The following is an 18,477-nucleotide window of genomic DNA, read 5'->3' on the forward strand; positions in this document are numbered from 1 at the left end:
TCTTTCAAGATATTCCTGGGACCCTCTTGAAAATCCCTGTTATCTCAAGGCCAAAAAGACTTTAGCATTTGATTTTGGGGATTCAAATCGGATCATAGGCCATTGTGATACAATGCTCAGTAACGCATTTAACGAGAGTGACAACAAAATACTTTGTAGGCAGATATAGAAAGTTAACATAATTGTTTAACATTTTAAAAATACACTCAACTTATCTCTTTTAATAGAGAAGACTCAATGTCTTTACTAACCAAAGATCTGACAAAGACAACATGAAGCACAATAAATTATTTTGATAAAGTACAGAATCTGTATTTTTTAGATTACCTAAGAGTTTAAAAAAAAGACCTTTCACAGTCTTATGATGAGCAAACCAGTATTCCAGGAAAACCTCGTTAGCAGATGGAAGAAAATTAAATGTTAGTTTTACACAAATATAAATATGCTATTGGCATTCATGCTTATTTTTAAAAGACTTATTATTTTAGTTTTAAGCCAGCTTGACTGCACAAGGCAAAACTCTCTTTTCCTTTCCTTCTTACCCTCCCTTTGTTCTCAACTTTGTATATCCATTTAATTTGTCCTTTATTTTCTACTTTTTCATCCTGAAATAATCAGTTACTTTATTTTAGGACAAAATTAGTCTCTTTCCCGTTATAAAAACATATCTCCATACTGCATACTTTTTCTTAGCCAAAAGCATATCTTTTTTCCTTGCATACTGAGTTTGCCTTTCATTTCTAGTAATTTTAATTACATAAATTAATTAGAATTCTTAACTCTTGGAAGCTTTAATTTCTTGTGAAAACTAAGTAAGCAGTTGTGAACTGTCACATTAGCATTCAGTAGATCAGCAAGTTTAGGAACACATTTCATAATTTCTGAAAGTTTATGCTTTCTCACAGGATAATTTTTTAACGTGGCACAAGACATGTTACTGACAGATCAAAATATCTGTAGTTTCTCTGTAATAAGAAGATTACAGTGGATAAGCCTATGTTCAGTGATTAATGATTCTGTATTTCATCTTATTTGGAAATGACCTCACTGAAATCCTGTCATTCAACATAGCAAAACTCTCAGTTACCAGATTTAGAAAACTAGTTAAGGAGACAGATCATGAAACATTATTTTTGAAATGTTAACACAAAAATTGTATCCCACTTACAATCATTTAATTCACTTGTTCTTAACAATTATGTTTAAATTACTCATAAAATTTATTAAGACATTACAGCAGCTGGCCATCATCTTAGATTACTTTTTTTTTCTGACAGATTTTGTAAAGGAGACAACATGAGCTTATTTGACTTGTAGTAAACCTAGGGAGAATAAATTATATTTAATGCTAATAAATCTAAAGACATGCTTATTTTAATTAATCAGCAAACTTGAATTAGCTTTTATTTATCAAAGATTATCCCAGACCACAGGAACTTGAAAAGCATTTGGCTTGTATTTCTGTTATATTTCTGAGAGTTTAAAAATATTTAAATTGAGGGAGTTCCCACTGTGGCGCAGTGGAAAAGAATCAGACTAGGAACCACGAGGTTGCCAGTTAGATCCCTGGCCTCCCTCAGTGGGTTAAGGATCCAGCATTGCCATAAGCTGTGGTGTAGGTCACAGACTCAGCTTGGGTCCTTAGTTGGTATGGCTCTGGTGTAGGCCAGCAGCTGCAGCTCAGATTCAACTCCTACCCTGGGAACTTCCATATGCCATGGGTATGGCCCTAAAAAGCAAAAACAAAAACAAATTGGTAAGTGCATACTTTTATTCAAGCCAGTTAAACAAAGCCAGTTAATTAAAAACAAACAAACAAAATCCCACTCATTTTGGCAATGCTTTGTATTCGTCCTTAACAAATAATTTTAGAGTGGCTCATGATTTAATCCATGTAGAGCCAGATGGCCAAGTGCCAAACTCCGTTTCACATGCTTATCACATACATACCTATATCATCTATCTGTAGACATATATAAACACAGAGACACAAATAGGGGTCCTGCAGCTTTTATTCCAAAATTTTAGCCAAGAATTGGGTACAATACAAAACTCACTAGTTCATCAGTAACAGTTCCATCCAAATTTTGTTCCTGGAAGATGGAACAAGTCAAGGTTACCCACTCAAATGGCTAAAGGTTTTTACTACATTTTGTGGCGAAGATTTTTAAGCTTTGTGTTTGTCCTTAACGAATAATTTTAGGGAAGCTGTGGATTAAATGTTGGGCAAGAGAATATTTATATCCGTTTGTATTTTATTTTATAAAGCTACCCCCACCCGCTTTGCATCCTTCAGTCTCAGATGACTGTGGGCTGTGTTTTTGTTATCTCCTTGTGGCCTTCACATTTCAAAAACATGGAAGATCCGCATCTTCGAGGGGCAAAGGAAGAATTCAGGCTGTCTCCTGGGAGTTTTTGGAGTATGTTTCTCTATTCTCAGAAGTCTAGGGTAATTACTATTTTCTTTCTCTTTAGAACCCTTCTGTTCCACGGTCCTGATCTTTTTACAATACACGCAAGCATTTTGAAATGAATAGGGGAAGTTTAGGGGTTGGTAAATATAGGTGTGTTTTGATTTGTTTCTAGAGCTGCACCTCTGGTTTTGCAAAGATTTGTCAGATAAGGACAGCTGATTTTAATTCCTCAAAGAATTGGAATATCAAGAGGATGACGAATCCATGCAACTGTTACCTTTAATATGCTTCCTTATAGCAGGGAGATTTCCAAATAAGATAGAAATCAAAAGATTTCTATGTTCTGGAGCTTCAGGTATGCCTTTTAAAATTCTGGATAAAGTCTTTAGCAAAGGACTTTAAAATGTTTTCCTTTTTTTTTTTTTTTTATTTTATTTTCCCACTGTACAGCAAGGGGGTCAGGTTATCCTTACATGTATACATTACAATTACAGTTTTTCCCCCACCATTTCTTCTGTTTTCCTTTTTTTTTTCTCTGAATGTATATTTCAATCTTGGGCCAATTCATCTGGGGCAGCGGGGAGGAGGGGGGGACATCTGCTATTGCTTCGATTAGCCCCTTAATATTGGACTTAAGCTCATCCATTTCCTGATTATTTGTAGGAGGGTCTGGGTCAGCTATTTCTTCTGTAAGGATTTACTTTTTTCTCCCCCAGGGATCTGTCTGGTTTGCCTGTTAACTATAATTTTATTATATATAATCCAAAATAATTTTTATGGATGGAAGAACGACACACTTTAGCAGCTAATCAGGATCCCTGTGAGACTGTGAATGTCCACTAATCTTCCTAATTCCTCCCTAAATATAGTAGGAACTGAAAGTGGAGATAAAAGGACTTTGTGATTTAAAAGGATTGCTGCCATGCACAGACATGGATTCTTTGCTTGGGGGTCCAGGTTACATCTGTAAGGGACAGTGCATGGGAAAGCCTGAAGCTGGCAGAACCTGATTACAGGGCCCTGGAAAAGTAGGAGGAATTGTAAGGAACAGCAAAGCCAGCCCTACTACCCCTCCCAAGTGATTCTGCTAAATTCAATTCCTGGCTTTCAGGGTCTGGTGATGAGTACTCTCTGTGCATCTTAACAGGAAAGGGAAGTTAAGACAGGTAGATGGGGCTAAACAAGGCAAAAAGAATACATCGTCTTTTTTAAATATACAGGAACCACAGCAAAGCTTGCCTAAAGAGACTCGAATCTGGCGAGAACCATGAACTCACCAGGCTGTGAGGCCAGCTCAAACAACAAGCTTGTAGGACCTATGTCTGTATTCAGTCCTGTGGTTTTCCTTATGACAAACAACACAAACAGCAAAAGAAAACAGTAATAACCATTTCTAGGAGGAAAGGGATCAACAAAAAGTGAGAATACTCATAAATCTTTACTACGGTCGCTATACCAAAAGAACTGATTCACGCAAATATTTTCTCCTGCTAATCTAAATCAAGAAAAAAGCAAAGGACACTCAGCACTCTCATTCCCACCAGATCCTGCAGACAGGGATACAAGAGAGTGACATGGTAAGAATTCAGACCTTCTCCCAGAGTGTCCAGGATCTGAGCAGCCTCAAAACAAGCAATGTCCAGCCAGAGGAGAGCCCCACAATGGGCACCTAACTATTGGGGTGGAAATTTTTTTCCTTCATTTCTTAAAAGTTCTCTGGCAGGGCTCATAACTAAATTGACATAAGACACATTAACAGGAGAAAAACAAATTTAATTTCATACATATGGACGCCCCGCAAAAATAATGGAACTCAAAGGCAGTTGGGCAGTTGAGGCTTATATACTACGCTGAGCCAGAGAATGGGATGGGGGCCAGAGCTTGAAAGGGGAGGAGGGCAGTTCACAGGAAGACGAGAAAAGCAGAGGTTTGGAAATGTGATGTTTACCCTACCAGGCAAATTAAACAACAACAAAAACAAACAAAAAACTCTGGTAAACTCTCTTTCTGGTATAGGCCCTCCCGTCTAAATTCTTCGGGGCAGTTATGCAGGAGATTAAAAGCTCCCGAGTCTGCTAGGCCTTCATTGCGTTCAGTTCAAAACAATCCACTTGCCAGAATGTCACATTTTGGGGTGTATATTCTGCTCCCCTTCAGATGCAGCCAACCACCACCACATAGATTCCTATTTTTTCTACAGCCTATTCCTTTCTTTCCACCCAAACCTGGATGATTTCAAAGCAAATCCCTAGATACCTTAGTTGATCTGAAAACATCTGATTATTTTTTAAGGTTAAGGACTTTCATTTTAAGTGAAACCCCGATATAAAATCATATATTAAAAACAACTCTTTAAATATCTAGTCAGTGTTTAAATTCCCCCAACTGTCTCATATTTCTCATCTTCTTCAATCAGGATTCCAAAGAAGAACGAAATAAGTTTCTTAAGTTGTAATTTTCTGATGCCCTCTCAAGTTTACTTATCTATAGGTTCCTCAAAACTTTTGTTTTTCTTGCAATTTGCTTGAAGTTGTTGAGTTGTTTGTCCAGTATCATTTCCCACAGTCCAAAGCTTGCTGACTGTATCCAATGATATGAACTTTTTCTTAAGTCCCTTTCTATTTGCTGTAAATCATCAGATCTAGTGACAGATGTCAATCAAATTCAAATGTTCGGCAAGGATATTTTTCAGGTGGTGATATGTCTCCCATCAGGACACATGATACATGGTTATCTCTCTTCATGTCAGGGTGGTAGCTATTGATGATTGTTGCTTAGATTCCTTGTAAAAAGGTGATACTTTAATTTTCTTTCATTTCTTAGAAGGAAAGATTATAAAGAAAACCCATACTTATCAATTATTTATTTACCCTAAGGTACAGTTCATACAAGAAAGGCAAGATACATGTTTGATGGTTTTCCTGCAATTGCATTTATTCTGGTCAACCCTGGTTCTAATTATTTGCTTCCTTATATAATAATTTCCTACGGAGATGGTGTCTTTCCTCATACTGCCGCATCCAATTCTGACCACTAAGAAGCACCTTAGTGAATATTTAGGGTCGAAAGATTATATGTGAAGGATACAATAGGCTGGTGAAATTATATGGCAGCAACAAGACTAGATAGAAAATAGGAAATTGAATACCATTACCCTGTATTGAAGGACTGTGAGTACTTACTTATCTTTTATACTGCAACTGCATCCCCACTCTTTCTTTAACCCTCACTAGTTTCTTTAATCATGCTCTAGGGGCGATTTTTTTTCCCCATGCACTAGTTGAGTCATCCATGATTTGATAAAGACAATTCTCACTTACGCTTTAACTAGCCATTTTTGTGTTTTCCTTCTGGGTAAACTTTTACAATATAAAAATATGATGTGGCCCTGCAGAGCACACAATATTTGTGAATAAACTTCTTGGATGGGTTTCAGAAATCAAAATTATGAGATAATTGTTTACCAGGAATAGACTCTTCACTGGGGACCTTAAAAGGGGAGGCAGGGTGTCGTCACTAGGACATGAAAGGATGTCCTGCTTCTCAGTTTCTGAAATTTATAGATAAGTAAGGAAAGCATTTGGAAGCCAACATTCTTTGGGGGAAGAGTTCAGGCAGTGGTTAAGAGCACCGCGTCGGGAGTCACCTCTCCTAGTTTGACTCTGAACAAGCTACTCAACCTCCCTAAAACCAAATTTCCTTGGGAAGATGTGGCTAAGGATGGCCAGCCTCATGGGAGCTCTGTCAGCTATTTCTACTTGATATCATGTAATGCAGGTAAAGATCTTAATGATAGTATATTAATATTAATGTATTTTTATCTTAATGAAATCAATAATTCCGTTCTCCAGAGAGCAACAGATAAAGTCGAGCAGTCAGACTGGTAAAAGCAATATATATTTATTTCTTAAGTGACTAAAAGTTTCTGAAAATATAGGCCTCCCTCATCTTGTGAATGTTGATACTTACTGAACTCGGGTTTATATTTCACTTTTTTCATCTATTTCTCATTTATCTCTGTGTCTTCCTTTTAATAGCTGATTTCTCTTTCATCACTTATTTAACCTCTTTTTAAAAATATTGTATTAGCACGTCCTCTATGGTTTCTCAAACCCCTGCTATAAGCAACAGATATTTTACTTTAGAAATTATAGATACTCAAAGTGCAGTTTTAAAGTTTAGGTAGATACATGCCCAGAAATGCATGCACTTTTTAAAATAAGCCATTATGATGTAATTACAACTTGAGTAAATCAATAATTAAATGAACAGAGTTGGACTTGACTTGATCACAATACGTGATCTATCTAGCCAAAGAGGCACCAGCACATTCAGTGTTACTTGGAAGGACTTTGAATGATGCATCAATCAGATATACCCAAATACACATACACACACACACATCTAATGACATTCACCAGTCTTTAGTTGTATAACTAGCACCTCATTTGTGATAATCAAAAAGCAAGTTATTTCTGCATATTCACGGGTCCAGTCTATATCAAAATCTTTTAACAAATAAGGTTAGACAGTAAATCTCTAAAAACTTAAAATGCAGAGAAACAGGGAATTCACTTTGCTTTGATACTTGGCTATCACTAAAAGTTATCTAAATACCAATGAGATGGATGTTATTGACTCCTCCCAGTTAAAAAAGCATTGCTGCTCCATTGTATCACTAAGACTATTTGATGCTTAGAAACAGCTCCAGAAGATCTGGACTCTGCAGCAGGTAGGATTTGAATTCAAGTCTTACGACAGTACAGCCCTTGTGTCTAAGCATCAATAGCATAACCTGTATTCTTGGCTTGTACCAAGAGGTGAGACACTGGAAACAGTACCTTTAACTCTACATTTAGAAGTGAGGTATTTGGGGGTTGGTTTAAATCTTACCTATAAACAACCTGGACTTTTTTATTTTTTATTTTTATTTTTTTGCTATTTCTTTGGGCCGCTTCTGCGGCATATGGAGGTTCCCAGGCTAGGGGTCGAATCGGAGCTGTAGCCGCCGGCCTACGCCAGAGCCACAGCAACGCGGGATCCAAGCCGCATCTGCAACCTACACCACAGCTCACGGCAACGCCGGATCGTCAACCCACTGAGCAAGGGCAGGGATTGAACCCGCAACCTCATGGTTCCCAGTCGGATTCGTTAACCACTGCGCCACGATGGGAACTCCCAACCTGGACTTTTTAAATGGATAAAACAGGAGCTGGGCAGAAGAGATTGATCTATAAGCTTCTCTGCCCAGCTAGTGTAAGCCTGGGCTTTTGTGTGACCTTTTCTCATGGTCATTTCCTTATCCCTCTGCCTACCTGTCAGTCGTTTTCATGATGAAGACATGGGGTGATGTTATTTAAAACTGTGCCTGATGTAAACCTAAGCCGCATTGACTGAGGGGCTATTTGATGTCTTTGAGTAAGTCCATATAGGCTCACATTGAATCCCTGCTTTTTTTAATTTTTAATGAGCTCGTTTTATAGTTCCTTTTCTGGAATAAAGACAAAGCAACAAAAGGCATTTAATGAAGCATACGAATAAAACCATGACCATTTCAGGTTGAATTTGTGGCATCCTCTTTCTAAGGAGAGTCCCTTGGAAATTTGTCTGACCAAATATTTGACTTTTCTCCCTCCAAATGTGTGTGGTTTCAATCGTGACGTTTTGGGAAAACATTGTTTATTTGCCATTGTTAAAAATAAACTATAAAATATGTATGCTTTTATATTATAAATGGTTACATAAGTTAAAAACTTACAGAAAGATAGAAATAGTCATAACTACCCAACACAAAGTACTTTTAATATTTTGTTGTGCCTTCTTGCAATCCATGGCACCTCCGTAACTGAATTCTATCCAGGTTGTATTCACAATATGTAAAATATTTATATACTGCTAAATGTTATAGCATAAAGAGGTTCTTATTTTTATATAATTTCTGTCATAGTAATACATGTTTTTATAATAATTGACTGAATAGTTGAAGTTTTCTAACTTTTCAACATTCATGGAACCTTTAGGTTAATGATTTTTACTGCCGTCATTGATCCTGTGAATAACACCTTTGTTCTCTGGCTTTGGACTGTTTCCTGAATGATGAATTACTTGGGCAAAAAACTTGTACATTTTTAGAGTTAATAACACATGTTGCCTCAATGTTTTACCAAAGGCACTGTGTAGTTTAGAATGCCAGCAGTGACAATGCATGCCATTTTTATACATCCCCCTGCCAGTACTGTACATAAGATTTTTTTTCAAAGTACAATTGTGATTTTAAAAAGTTAATAACGGTACCTCCTCATAGTCTTTGGCTACTTTTCATTTAAATATTAGAATGAAGAAGGAGCCCCCCAGGAGGGAATTCTGGAAGATATGCCTGTGGATCCTGACAATGAAGCTTATGAAATGCCTTCCGAGGTAAGAGTTTATACACGTCAAACTGAAAATAGAGTTGAAGAGTTCAATTTGGGTATAGTAATCAGTAGCCCAAATATGTCACTGTCAGATTTCCTATCTGTTTGTCCTTAATGAGAATGATTTACTCTCTAGATGCACAAGTTGGCCAAATCCAAGACAGGTGTTGAATGGACAACTTGCAAGCTATAAATGGTTTTGACATTTGTAAAGAGGTGTTTTTTGTTTTTTTTAAAGGCATCAGCAGTGAAAGAGAACATATATGGCCCACACAGTGTAAGATACTTATAGCCTGGCTTTTTACAGACTTTGCTGCCCGCCCCCCCGCATTAAGGAATTATGTTACTAGAAACTTTATAGTCTGAAATAAATGCCAATAGGGAAAGTTAGAGAAGCCTACTAAATGCCAAAAGAGATAAAAATTGTTATTTGCCATGCATTTCCAGTGGGATATTTGCATAGTAAAATAAGTCACTCAAAAAAATTATAGAGTAGAAATATGATAAATGCATGGTTTGCAGTTATAGATATATTTCACTCTTGTATTTTAAACAGTATAATTTATTTCAATTTCAAAATGATTTTTGTATCTTTTTTTTTTTTTTTTTTTTTTTTGCTTTTTAGGACCACACCTGTGGCATATGGAGATTCCCAGGCTAGGGGTCAAATTGGAACTACAGCTGACAGCCTACACCACAGCCACAGCAACTTGGGATCTGAGCCATGTCTGCGACCTACACCATAGCTCACAGCAATGCAGGATCCTTAACTCACTGAGGGAGGCCAGGGATTGAACCTGCAATCTCATGGTTGCCAGTCGGATTCGTTTCTGCTGTGCCATGATGGGAACTCCCCTCAAAATAATTTTTTTTAATGAATATATATCAAAGGAAAATTAGAAAATACTTTTAGATTAATTAAACTGTCTCAAGAAGAAATAGAAAACCTGAATATATCACTAATGAAAAGACTGAGTTATTTAAAAACCTAGCCAGGGAGAGAGTCCTAGGACCAGATGGCTTCACTGGTGAATTTTACCAAACATTTAAAGAAGTAATACCAACTAATTACAATTAATGCCAAATAAATTATCGCCCAAAAAAACAGAAGGGGCAGCACTCCCTAACTCATTCTATGAACGCAATACTATCCTGACACTAAAATCAGACATCATCAGAAAATGTATTATTGCTTAAGAATTGAGTTCACATGTGTTGTAGTTAGGTTATTAAAAGGCATAATAATAATCACCCCATTTGCAGAAATTGAGATTATTTGCCTAATTCATTTTAGCAATATTCAGGGGTCTTTTTTTTTTGCATGGCACAACACTAAGATCTATAGAAAATACAAGAGTCATGGATCGTACCAGGATAAAGGGTTATACCCTGGTAGGTTGATAAAAACTAACTGACTCCATTTTATTCATCCTGATTCCCCTTAACAAACATTATTGACTCTGCCTTTTATGCGCCAGACGTCATAGGAGCAAGAGTATGCACAGCATTCAAAAGCTAACATTCTACAAGATTTCTTTAGATCCATCAGGAGAAGTTCAGTAGAAGAGGTGGCAGTGATCTGGCTGGGAAAGGGCGGGAGATAAAATAGGCTAAAGTAAAGGGAGAACATTCCAGCACAAGGAAGTATCTAGGGCAGCATGGCTGAGATTGCACGTGGATACGTCTGAGGAACAATAATTAACGATGATTCAAGCTCAGAGAATAGTGGCCGATGAAGGCTACAGAGATGGCGAAAGACAAACCGGAAAGTGCTAGAAAACCCTGGCCATTTACGTTTGTACTTTATTCAGAAAGCAGCTTGACTTAACGGAAAATGTGTTTCTAAGCAGGATGATGATATTATTACAGTTGTTCTTTAGGAGGACTGATCTGGTTTGGTTAAGATCATTTATATGAAATGTAAATAAATGTTTATAAAATATAAAATAAATAAATTTCTTTTTATGGCTGCACCCATCCAATATGGAAGTTCCTGGTGCCAGGGATTGAATCCGGGCCTCAGCTGCAACTATGCTGCAGCTGCCAGGCAGTGCCGGATCCTTTAACCCTCTGTGCCAGGCTGGAGAACGAACCCATGCCTCTGGAGTTCCCGTCGTGGCGCAGTGGTTAACGAATCCGACTAGGAACCATGAGGTTGCGGGTTCGGTCCCTGCCCTTGCTCAGTGGGTTAACGATCCGGCGTTGCCGTGAGCTGTGGTGTAGGTTGCAGACGCGGCTCGGATCCCGCGTTGCTGTAGCTCTGGCGTAGGCCGATGGCTACAGCTCCGATTCAACCCCTAGCCTGGGAACCTCCATACGCCGCGGGAGCAGCCCAAAGAAATAGCAACAACAACAACAACAACAAAAAAAAAAGACAAAAGACAAACCCATGCCTCTGCAGTAACTGGAGCCGGTGCAGTCAGGTTCTTAATCCACTGTGCCACAGTGGGAACTCGAATATTTTAACTGTGTATATTATCCAAATATTGTAGGGGGAGAGGAGGAGCTTTGAAATAGTAATAGCTGAAGCTTCAGATGCAGATGAACTTCCCAAATGGGGAAGTAAAAGGAGAGAAAATGGGACTTTTCAATGCCTTCCTTTCTTTCAAAGAAACCACCTGAGCCAGTTCCCATACTTGGCCGCCAAAGAAACTCAGAGCCAGATAACAGTGGCTAACTCATTTGTCCTTCAGGACTAGGTCACATGATGGTTAAATGGCACATCTGGAGGTAGAACTCAGATGCCCTAACTCTGACCACTGGCCTAACTGGCTTTCCTATTTGACAGGAAGACAGAACGATTCAAAAGACAAGTATATTCAATGTAGAATAGTTCCAGAACAGTTAGGACATGGCTTGCCCTTTTGAATAAAGGTGGTAGTCCCATCTCCTTTGCCCCATAACGGGTCACTTACAGGCACGCTTCACGTGGTCTTTCTGATTTTCTTACTAGGAAGGGTATCAGGACTATGAACCGGAAGCCTAAGGGGTATCTTTGCTCCCAGTTTCCTGAGATCTGCTGACAGACGTGCCATCCTGTCCAAGTGCCCCGTTCCCACCTGCCCAGTCGTGACCTTCTCTCAACGCTTTCACAGTGTCTTTTGAAGTCTTCCATGAGCAGTGACTGGAGTATCTGTACCCGCCCCACCTCGGTTCCGGTGCTTCCCTCTCACTGAATATATGGTAGCAGGGTCTTGTGTGCTGTGGCTGTTGTGGCTTCGAACCTAAAATGTTTAATGAAAAACACCTAAGTGACTACCACTTATTTCTAAATCTATTTTTTGTTGCTGTTGAGAAATTGTGAGTGATTTACTCTCCTAAGATTTAAAAGTGTCTTTTCAGGATTCCGTCGAAGAATAATGATGTATGGCGAAATTTGTTAATATATACAATACTTAAACATGTGAGCATGGAACTATGCACCTATAAATATTAACTATAGAACGTTACTGTTTTGTGATGTGTTTTGTTAACTTGCGTTTGTATATAAATGGTGGAAATTAAAATAAAACGTTATCTCCTTACAAAAAGTTTATTTTGATCCCATCTCGCTTGAATAATAAAATCATGCTTGTAAATGCCACGAATGAGAACTGAGACAATTAACTTAAACATAAAGTTCTTGATGGCCATTTAAAGAAGGAGGCATTTTGGGGGAGGTTAAAAAAAAAAAAAAAGACAGAATATTAACCCTTTACTGTGGGAAGAAGAAACACTGCCAGCTGTGTACTAATGCCTTGAGATGCTACGACTTAAAGATGGATCCCATGGAATAGATAAGTGTAAGAAATGATTTTGACCTCATCCCCTTTAGCTATTCATAAGACACATTAACAAGTAGCATGTTAAAGTCTCTGAGATAAACTGGTTAACTTTAACCCAGCATTTTTTTTTTTTTTTTGGTCTTTTTAGGACCAAACACATGGCATATGGAGGTTCCTAGAATAGGGGCATCAAATTGAAGCTGTAGCCACTGGCCACAGCCACAGCCATGCCAGATCTGAGCTGCGTCTGTGACCTACACCACAGCTCACAGCAACAGCAGATCCTTAACCCACTGAGTGAGGCCAGGGTTCGAACCTTTGTCCGTGGGGATACTAGTCAGACTGGTTTCTGCTGAGCCACGACGGGAACTCCTAACCCAGCATTTTTTTTTTAATCAAATCTTTTTCCTTCCAGGAAATACCTTTAAACATCTCTGGGAACTATCAGAGACTCCCTTTAAAAATGTCAAGTCCCTAGAGTTATGGGAATCTCCTGTACCCCTTTAAACTCTGCTACACACACGAATGCTAGGATATTTCTTTAGGACAGGTTTTCCTACTTGAGGAAGATCTTTCAACTCCCCATGGGTGCTGACAAGAAAATTTGAATGTCAAAAGACCTATATGAATGATTTAGTTTATCTTTTTAATTATTCAGGAGAAAAATGATAGAGTCCCTTTAAAAAGTCACCAGTAGAAGGTACAATTTTAAGAAAATATTCTAGAAGTGCTAGGCAGCTTATATGGAATCATGAGTAATTTGATGTATATAAGGCATTGGCAAGGAAGGAAGGCAGAATGAATATAATAACTAGAAGCACGATCACCATAGAAACTTCCTTTTTTTCTTTTTGCCTAATTGGAAAAAGGCAGCTAAGTTGCCTATGTAGTCTTAAACTGGAGAACAGTAGTAAGTCTCTTGTTTCATTAGATACATTAACGAGAACACCACATGAAAAATTAAAATCTTTTTGTACAAAAAGCATGTGATTTTAGTACTAATATGTGCATAGGAAATACCATGGGAAGATACACATCAGTGGCGGTGGTCTGAAGCGAAGCACTTAAACAAAAAGTCGTAAAAGGCACATGAGGACTCTTGCCTCACAGCCACTGGTGACATAACCACTTGAAAAGGAGCCTGAGGGTTAGTCTGCTCCCCTGTTTATTTTTCAGACATCGTACCCCCACGTCTGAGTTATTCAGCCTCTGATGCTCCATGGGCTTTAGCAAGACAAGTCAACAGGCTTTGGCACAGAATTGGCAGCATGACAATCTAATGTATGGTTTGGTATTCCAAGTCCAAGATCTTTTTCAATATCTCCCCACCATGAGATGCAGATACATTCCTCATCCTTCTGGCTCACCCCGTAGGTAACTGTTGGATCAGCACACATGCGTGTGCACACAGACGCATATGCGTGCTTCAAGGACAATCACCCATACTGAAGAACACCACAATTTTCTAACTGAAAACTTGACAGACTCCTCTGTCCACGCCACTGATGGCACTCTCTGTCTCAGATGAGTTCGTCCTACTGTGTCCTTTCTTTCTTGGGGAGGACAGCAACAGGGCTGGCACTTCCCTGTTTGCTTTGTTCCTAGAAATTGAGCCAGAGACACTTTCTGTATTACTATGTGTATAGATGTAAGTGATTTATCAGTAGTAACTCATTTACTTCTCAAGTTTCATTATCATCCTCACTTTATATAGGTGCAAACAGAGGCACCTTCAGGCTAAGTAATGTCCTCATAGCCACAGAACCAGGAAGTGGCTAATCCCAAAGTCCGGTCAATACGGAGGCAGAGTCTGTGCTCTCAGCTTCGAGGCCACATCATGTCTCTGAGTGAGGATGTGCAGCTATGTAAGTAACCCCCAGAAGCCTAGGGAATGAGATAGTAGCCTTGCTTTTCTACATATAATTATTGGTGTATCTAGTTTTCTTCAAACATCTTTATCTAGAATAAGTGATACTCAATTATACGGATATTTCTAATTCAAAGAGAAACCAGCCACCTCATGATTACCCTGACTGATCCTTCCTTATAACTAAACAATGCACATACACTATCACTAGGACTCAATGATTTTCAGAAGATGAAAATAAAATCGTAATAGTAGTCCGTAGGGAGGTAGGCTTTGCCATTTTTCTGTTGTATCATGGGTACTTAGCTTCTGTTAAATGGCAAAAAAATACATATATATAAAGTATATCCAGAATTTTTCAGTTATACATATTTATTAATGTAATGGCTGAATTTATAAATAAGCTGGAAAGTACATGAATTGATAATGTATACTTTTAAATTGTAACACCATAACATTCTATACTAAGCTTTGATTTTCGAGGTACATATTTTTGACACAGTAATACATATTTTTCCCTTTGAGTAAGCCTAGATCTCAAGAATCCAAATGCAATAGATGTAATGTAAAATCATTCTAAACATTATTTTAGTTCCAGTACCTCATGTAATTATCTAAGATTTTCTTTCACGTTTCTTTGCCGCTACAGCACTATCTTTGATTATTTTAAATCCAATAGCACAGATGGTATGTTGGAAGGAGTTAAAAAGCATTCCTTCAAAAAGTCCAGTGTGAGCCTCTCGTGGCTTTTGCTGATGTAATATACTTCTAAAGTCAGGTAGGATGGCATAGGGGATTTCCAAAGTTGATCCTGCAACTATAGCTAATATATTAGGATAGCTCTTCTTATGAACCTTATGAAAATGTATCCTCAGATTCCCTTAAAGGTCAGTGACCAGATTTTCCCACTGTTTCTATGGCAACACAGCAAGATATGGTGCCTTGGAAATGTGCTGCATTTTAATTAGGTCCCTCTAGGGCTCCCTAACTGCCTTTTGCAGGTAAACTAAATACCAAGGTGCTTTATGTCTTGCTGTGAGATGAAAGCTAGCCCATCTGTAAATGTCAAAGCTAAGATGGGCTCCACTAAAGTCAAATCTAAACAAATATAGTAGCGAGTCTATGTGTTGATCTTGTAAAAGATAACAATACCTTAATTTAAAAGAATTAGGGGTGCTTGCTTAATTAGGATGGCAGGAATACTAGTGGGATCCTGGATTCTAAAGCTAGATGATCTAGACTTGAGTCTCAGTTATAGCATTACTACCCATATTAGTCTGAGCAAGTTACTTAACTTTTGGTGCTTCCATTTCTTGTCTATAAAAATGCAGATGATAATAATAGTATATCATAGCATTGTTACATGGATTAAATGAGTTTATCTAAGTAGAATACCTAGGACCAAGACTGGCCTGTGGTAAGTGATCAGTGAATCAGTAGTGCTAGGATTAGGAGTAGCGTTAAGTAGTGACGGTAGTGAGGGTGGTGGTACTAGACGAGAACACTGTATTTTTAAAGATAAATAAGAACTAATTATTTTAAATGTTTAGCTATCTTCATTTATATCATCACCTAGTATAAAACAGTTATAATAGTAAATGTAATCTTGAAAAAGAAGAAAAGGTTTGGAGACATCATATGCCCTGATTGTAAACTATATTACAAAATTATAGTAGTCAAAATAGTATGGTACTGGCATAAAAACAGACACATAGATTGATGGAACAGAATAGGGAACCCAGACATAAACTCATGCATATCTGATCAATTAATTTACAGCAAAGAAGCCAAGAGCATACAATGGAGGAAAGGACAGTCACTTCAAATAATGGTGTTAGGAAAACTGGACAGCCATGTGCAGAAGAATGAAACTGGACCACCGTCTTATATCATACACAAAAACTCACTCAGAACAGATTAAAGACTTCAGTGGGAGACCTGAAACTATAAAATTCCAGGAAAAAACCTAAGTAGTAAAGCCTTGACAACAGTCTTGACAATAATATTTTAGATTTGACAGCAAAGGTAATAAAAGCAAAAATAAACAAGTGGGACCACACCAAACTAAAAAGATTCTGCATAGTAAAGGAAACCATTAACAAAATGAAAAAAAAAATCTACTGAATTGGAGAAAATATTTATAAATCACCTATCTGATAAGGGATTAATATCCAAAACATATAAAGACTCATAAAGCAACACCTCTATATTGTATATTTGAAAGTTGCTAAGAGAACAGATCTTAAAAGTTGTTATCATAAGAAAAAATTGTGGTAATGGATGTTAACTAGATTTATTATGATCATTTTACAACATATACAAATATTGATTATTATGTTGTATACCTGACCTGATACCATATATCAATTATATCTCAATGAATAAATAAAACATTTATAAAGAAAACAGTAATCGGGATTAGGATGATGATAGAATCACTTTGGGAACTTGAGCAGAGACTGTTTACTAATTGCTATGAGAGGATTATAATGGTTTAATAACCAGTATGAGTATTTATAGAGTATCGCCTAGCACCAAAAAAAGTTGAGAAAGCACTGCTAAGAGATAAATATGCACCAAATCTATAAGCACTATCTATATGGAACACATCCATCTTTAAACCCATCTGTACACATCAAGACATACACCTTCACATCCAAGTGAGATGTGTTTGATACGTATATATTTATATTCAGTAATTTTGGTTCTTGTCACTAGAGTGAAGAAAGACAGGCATGTATATATAAATAAACTCACCAGCCTAAAACAGATTATTGTCAACCACAAAGGAGAAAAACAGCCACTTGAATTTCCATCTATTTCCCAAATCTCATTCATTTCCCATTATCTTCCTCCGTACACCTCTCATTTGGTAACTCTCATTTTTGATCCAAAAGAAGGCAATATTTTACACAAAAATTTCTGCATTACATGAGAATAGAAATACCAGTAATCACAATGGAAAAAATAAAATTTGTTTCCTCTTTATGTCTTTACTGAGTCCCTAGGATCACTGCTTTAAACAAGCCAGTGAGCTGGTAAGATGCTGGCCGTGGTTCTGTGCTGTTAGATTACCCCATGCAGCATTCCATGAAAGTCCATCAGGAGTCCTTTTACCCTCTGGACTGTTTGAAACAGCCTTAGGGACCTAAGCTAGATTATCCAATACTTCATTTTCTAATAAAATATCAACTTTTTGGGGTAAAATAACCAAAACCTAAGTCCAGACAGATGACCATCTAGAATGTATTATTTGTCATGCAAGGCCTCACCCAAATCTCTCTAGAAATGGTCAGGGCCAGTCCTGAGAGGCTGCCAAGCCTTTGTTGTGCAGCAGGACTGACTCCTGCTGTTGAAGATGGAATGCCATGTTGAATGATGAGAAAACTGGCAAGTCTTCTTGGCACATTTCCCCAGCAATCAGCTGTGAGCACCCCTAGCAGCTTGTACCCATTTTTTTAGGAGGCTATTTCCCTGAGAATAATGAGTAGAAAGGTGAAGCTAAGACAAAGACCTTTTCCTCAATTTTCTTAATGTCATCTAAACGAAAAGAAAACGTATGATTTAAAGTAATTGTACATTATATGTATTGTTAATAACTGGCAGATACTGAGCTCTGATTATCAGAGCAATGTTTGGAGATGAAATGCTTGGTGGATACTTGTCATTCTGAAGAAGATTCTAGTACAACACAAAGTCATATCAGTCATGTCTAAAAGCTGCTCTGCAGATCAATATTAAGGAGTTTTGATGTGGCTGTTTTATCACTACACTGCCATGGTGAAAACAGACATTCAACTGCTATAAAACAAATATAAAACAACAACAACAACAACACAAATGCTACACTCTGTTGGATTTTCACTATTATAGCTAGTTCCAGGCCATTAGACACATCTTTTAGTCATTGTTTTCATGCCAACAATTCCTGGATCCACTAGGCACAGTCTGCTCAAAGTAATTCTTTCTGGAATAACTCTAATTTCCACGCAATAGTCACCCTTTTATAGATGATAATC

The 18,477-nt window shown here is 37.7% G+C and overlaps 1 protein-coding gene across 9 annotated transcripts in view; it reads left to right on the top strand.

Annotated features, from left to right (window-relative positions):
• Positions 1 to 16,574, top strand: part of SNCA (synuclein alpha) — a 143,149-nt gene extending 126,575 nt beyond the window's left edge. For 8 of the 9 annotated variants that reach the window (XM_005666990.3, XM_021100513.2, XM_013979022.3 and 5 more), the window contains exons 5-6: positions 8,748 to 8,831; positions 11,781 to 16,574. In XM_005666990.3, the coding sequence (XP_005667047.1) occupies positions 8,748 to 8,831; positions 11,781 to 11,813 (117 nt within the window). In that variant the 3' untranslated portion in view covers positions 11,814 to 16,574. 9 annotated transcript variants of the gene reach the window in all.
• Positions 16,575 to 18,477: the final 1,903 nt, after the last annotated feature.

Source organism: Sus scrofa, chromosome 8 (assembly GCF_054392235.1).
Source record: "Sus scrofa isolate SSC_HxYL_T2T_F1_AM1 chromosome 8, Sscrofa_HxYL_maternal_Yorkshire_Landrace_v2.0, whole genome shotgun sequence".
NCBI classification, from domain to species: domain Eukaryota; kingdom Metazoa; phylum Chordata; class Mammalia; order Artiodactyla; family Suidae; genus Sus; species Sus scrofa.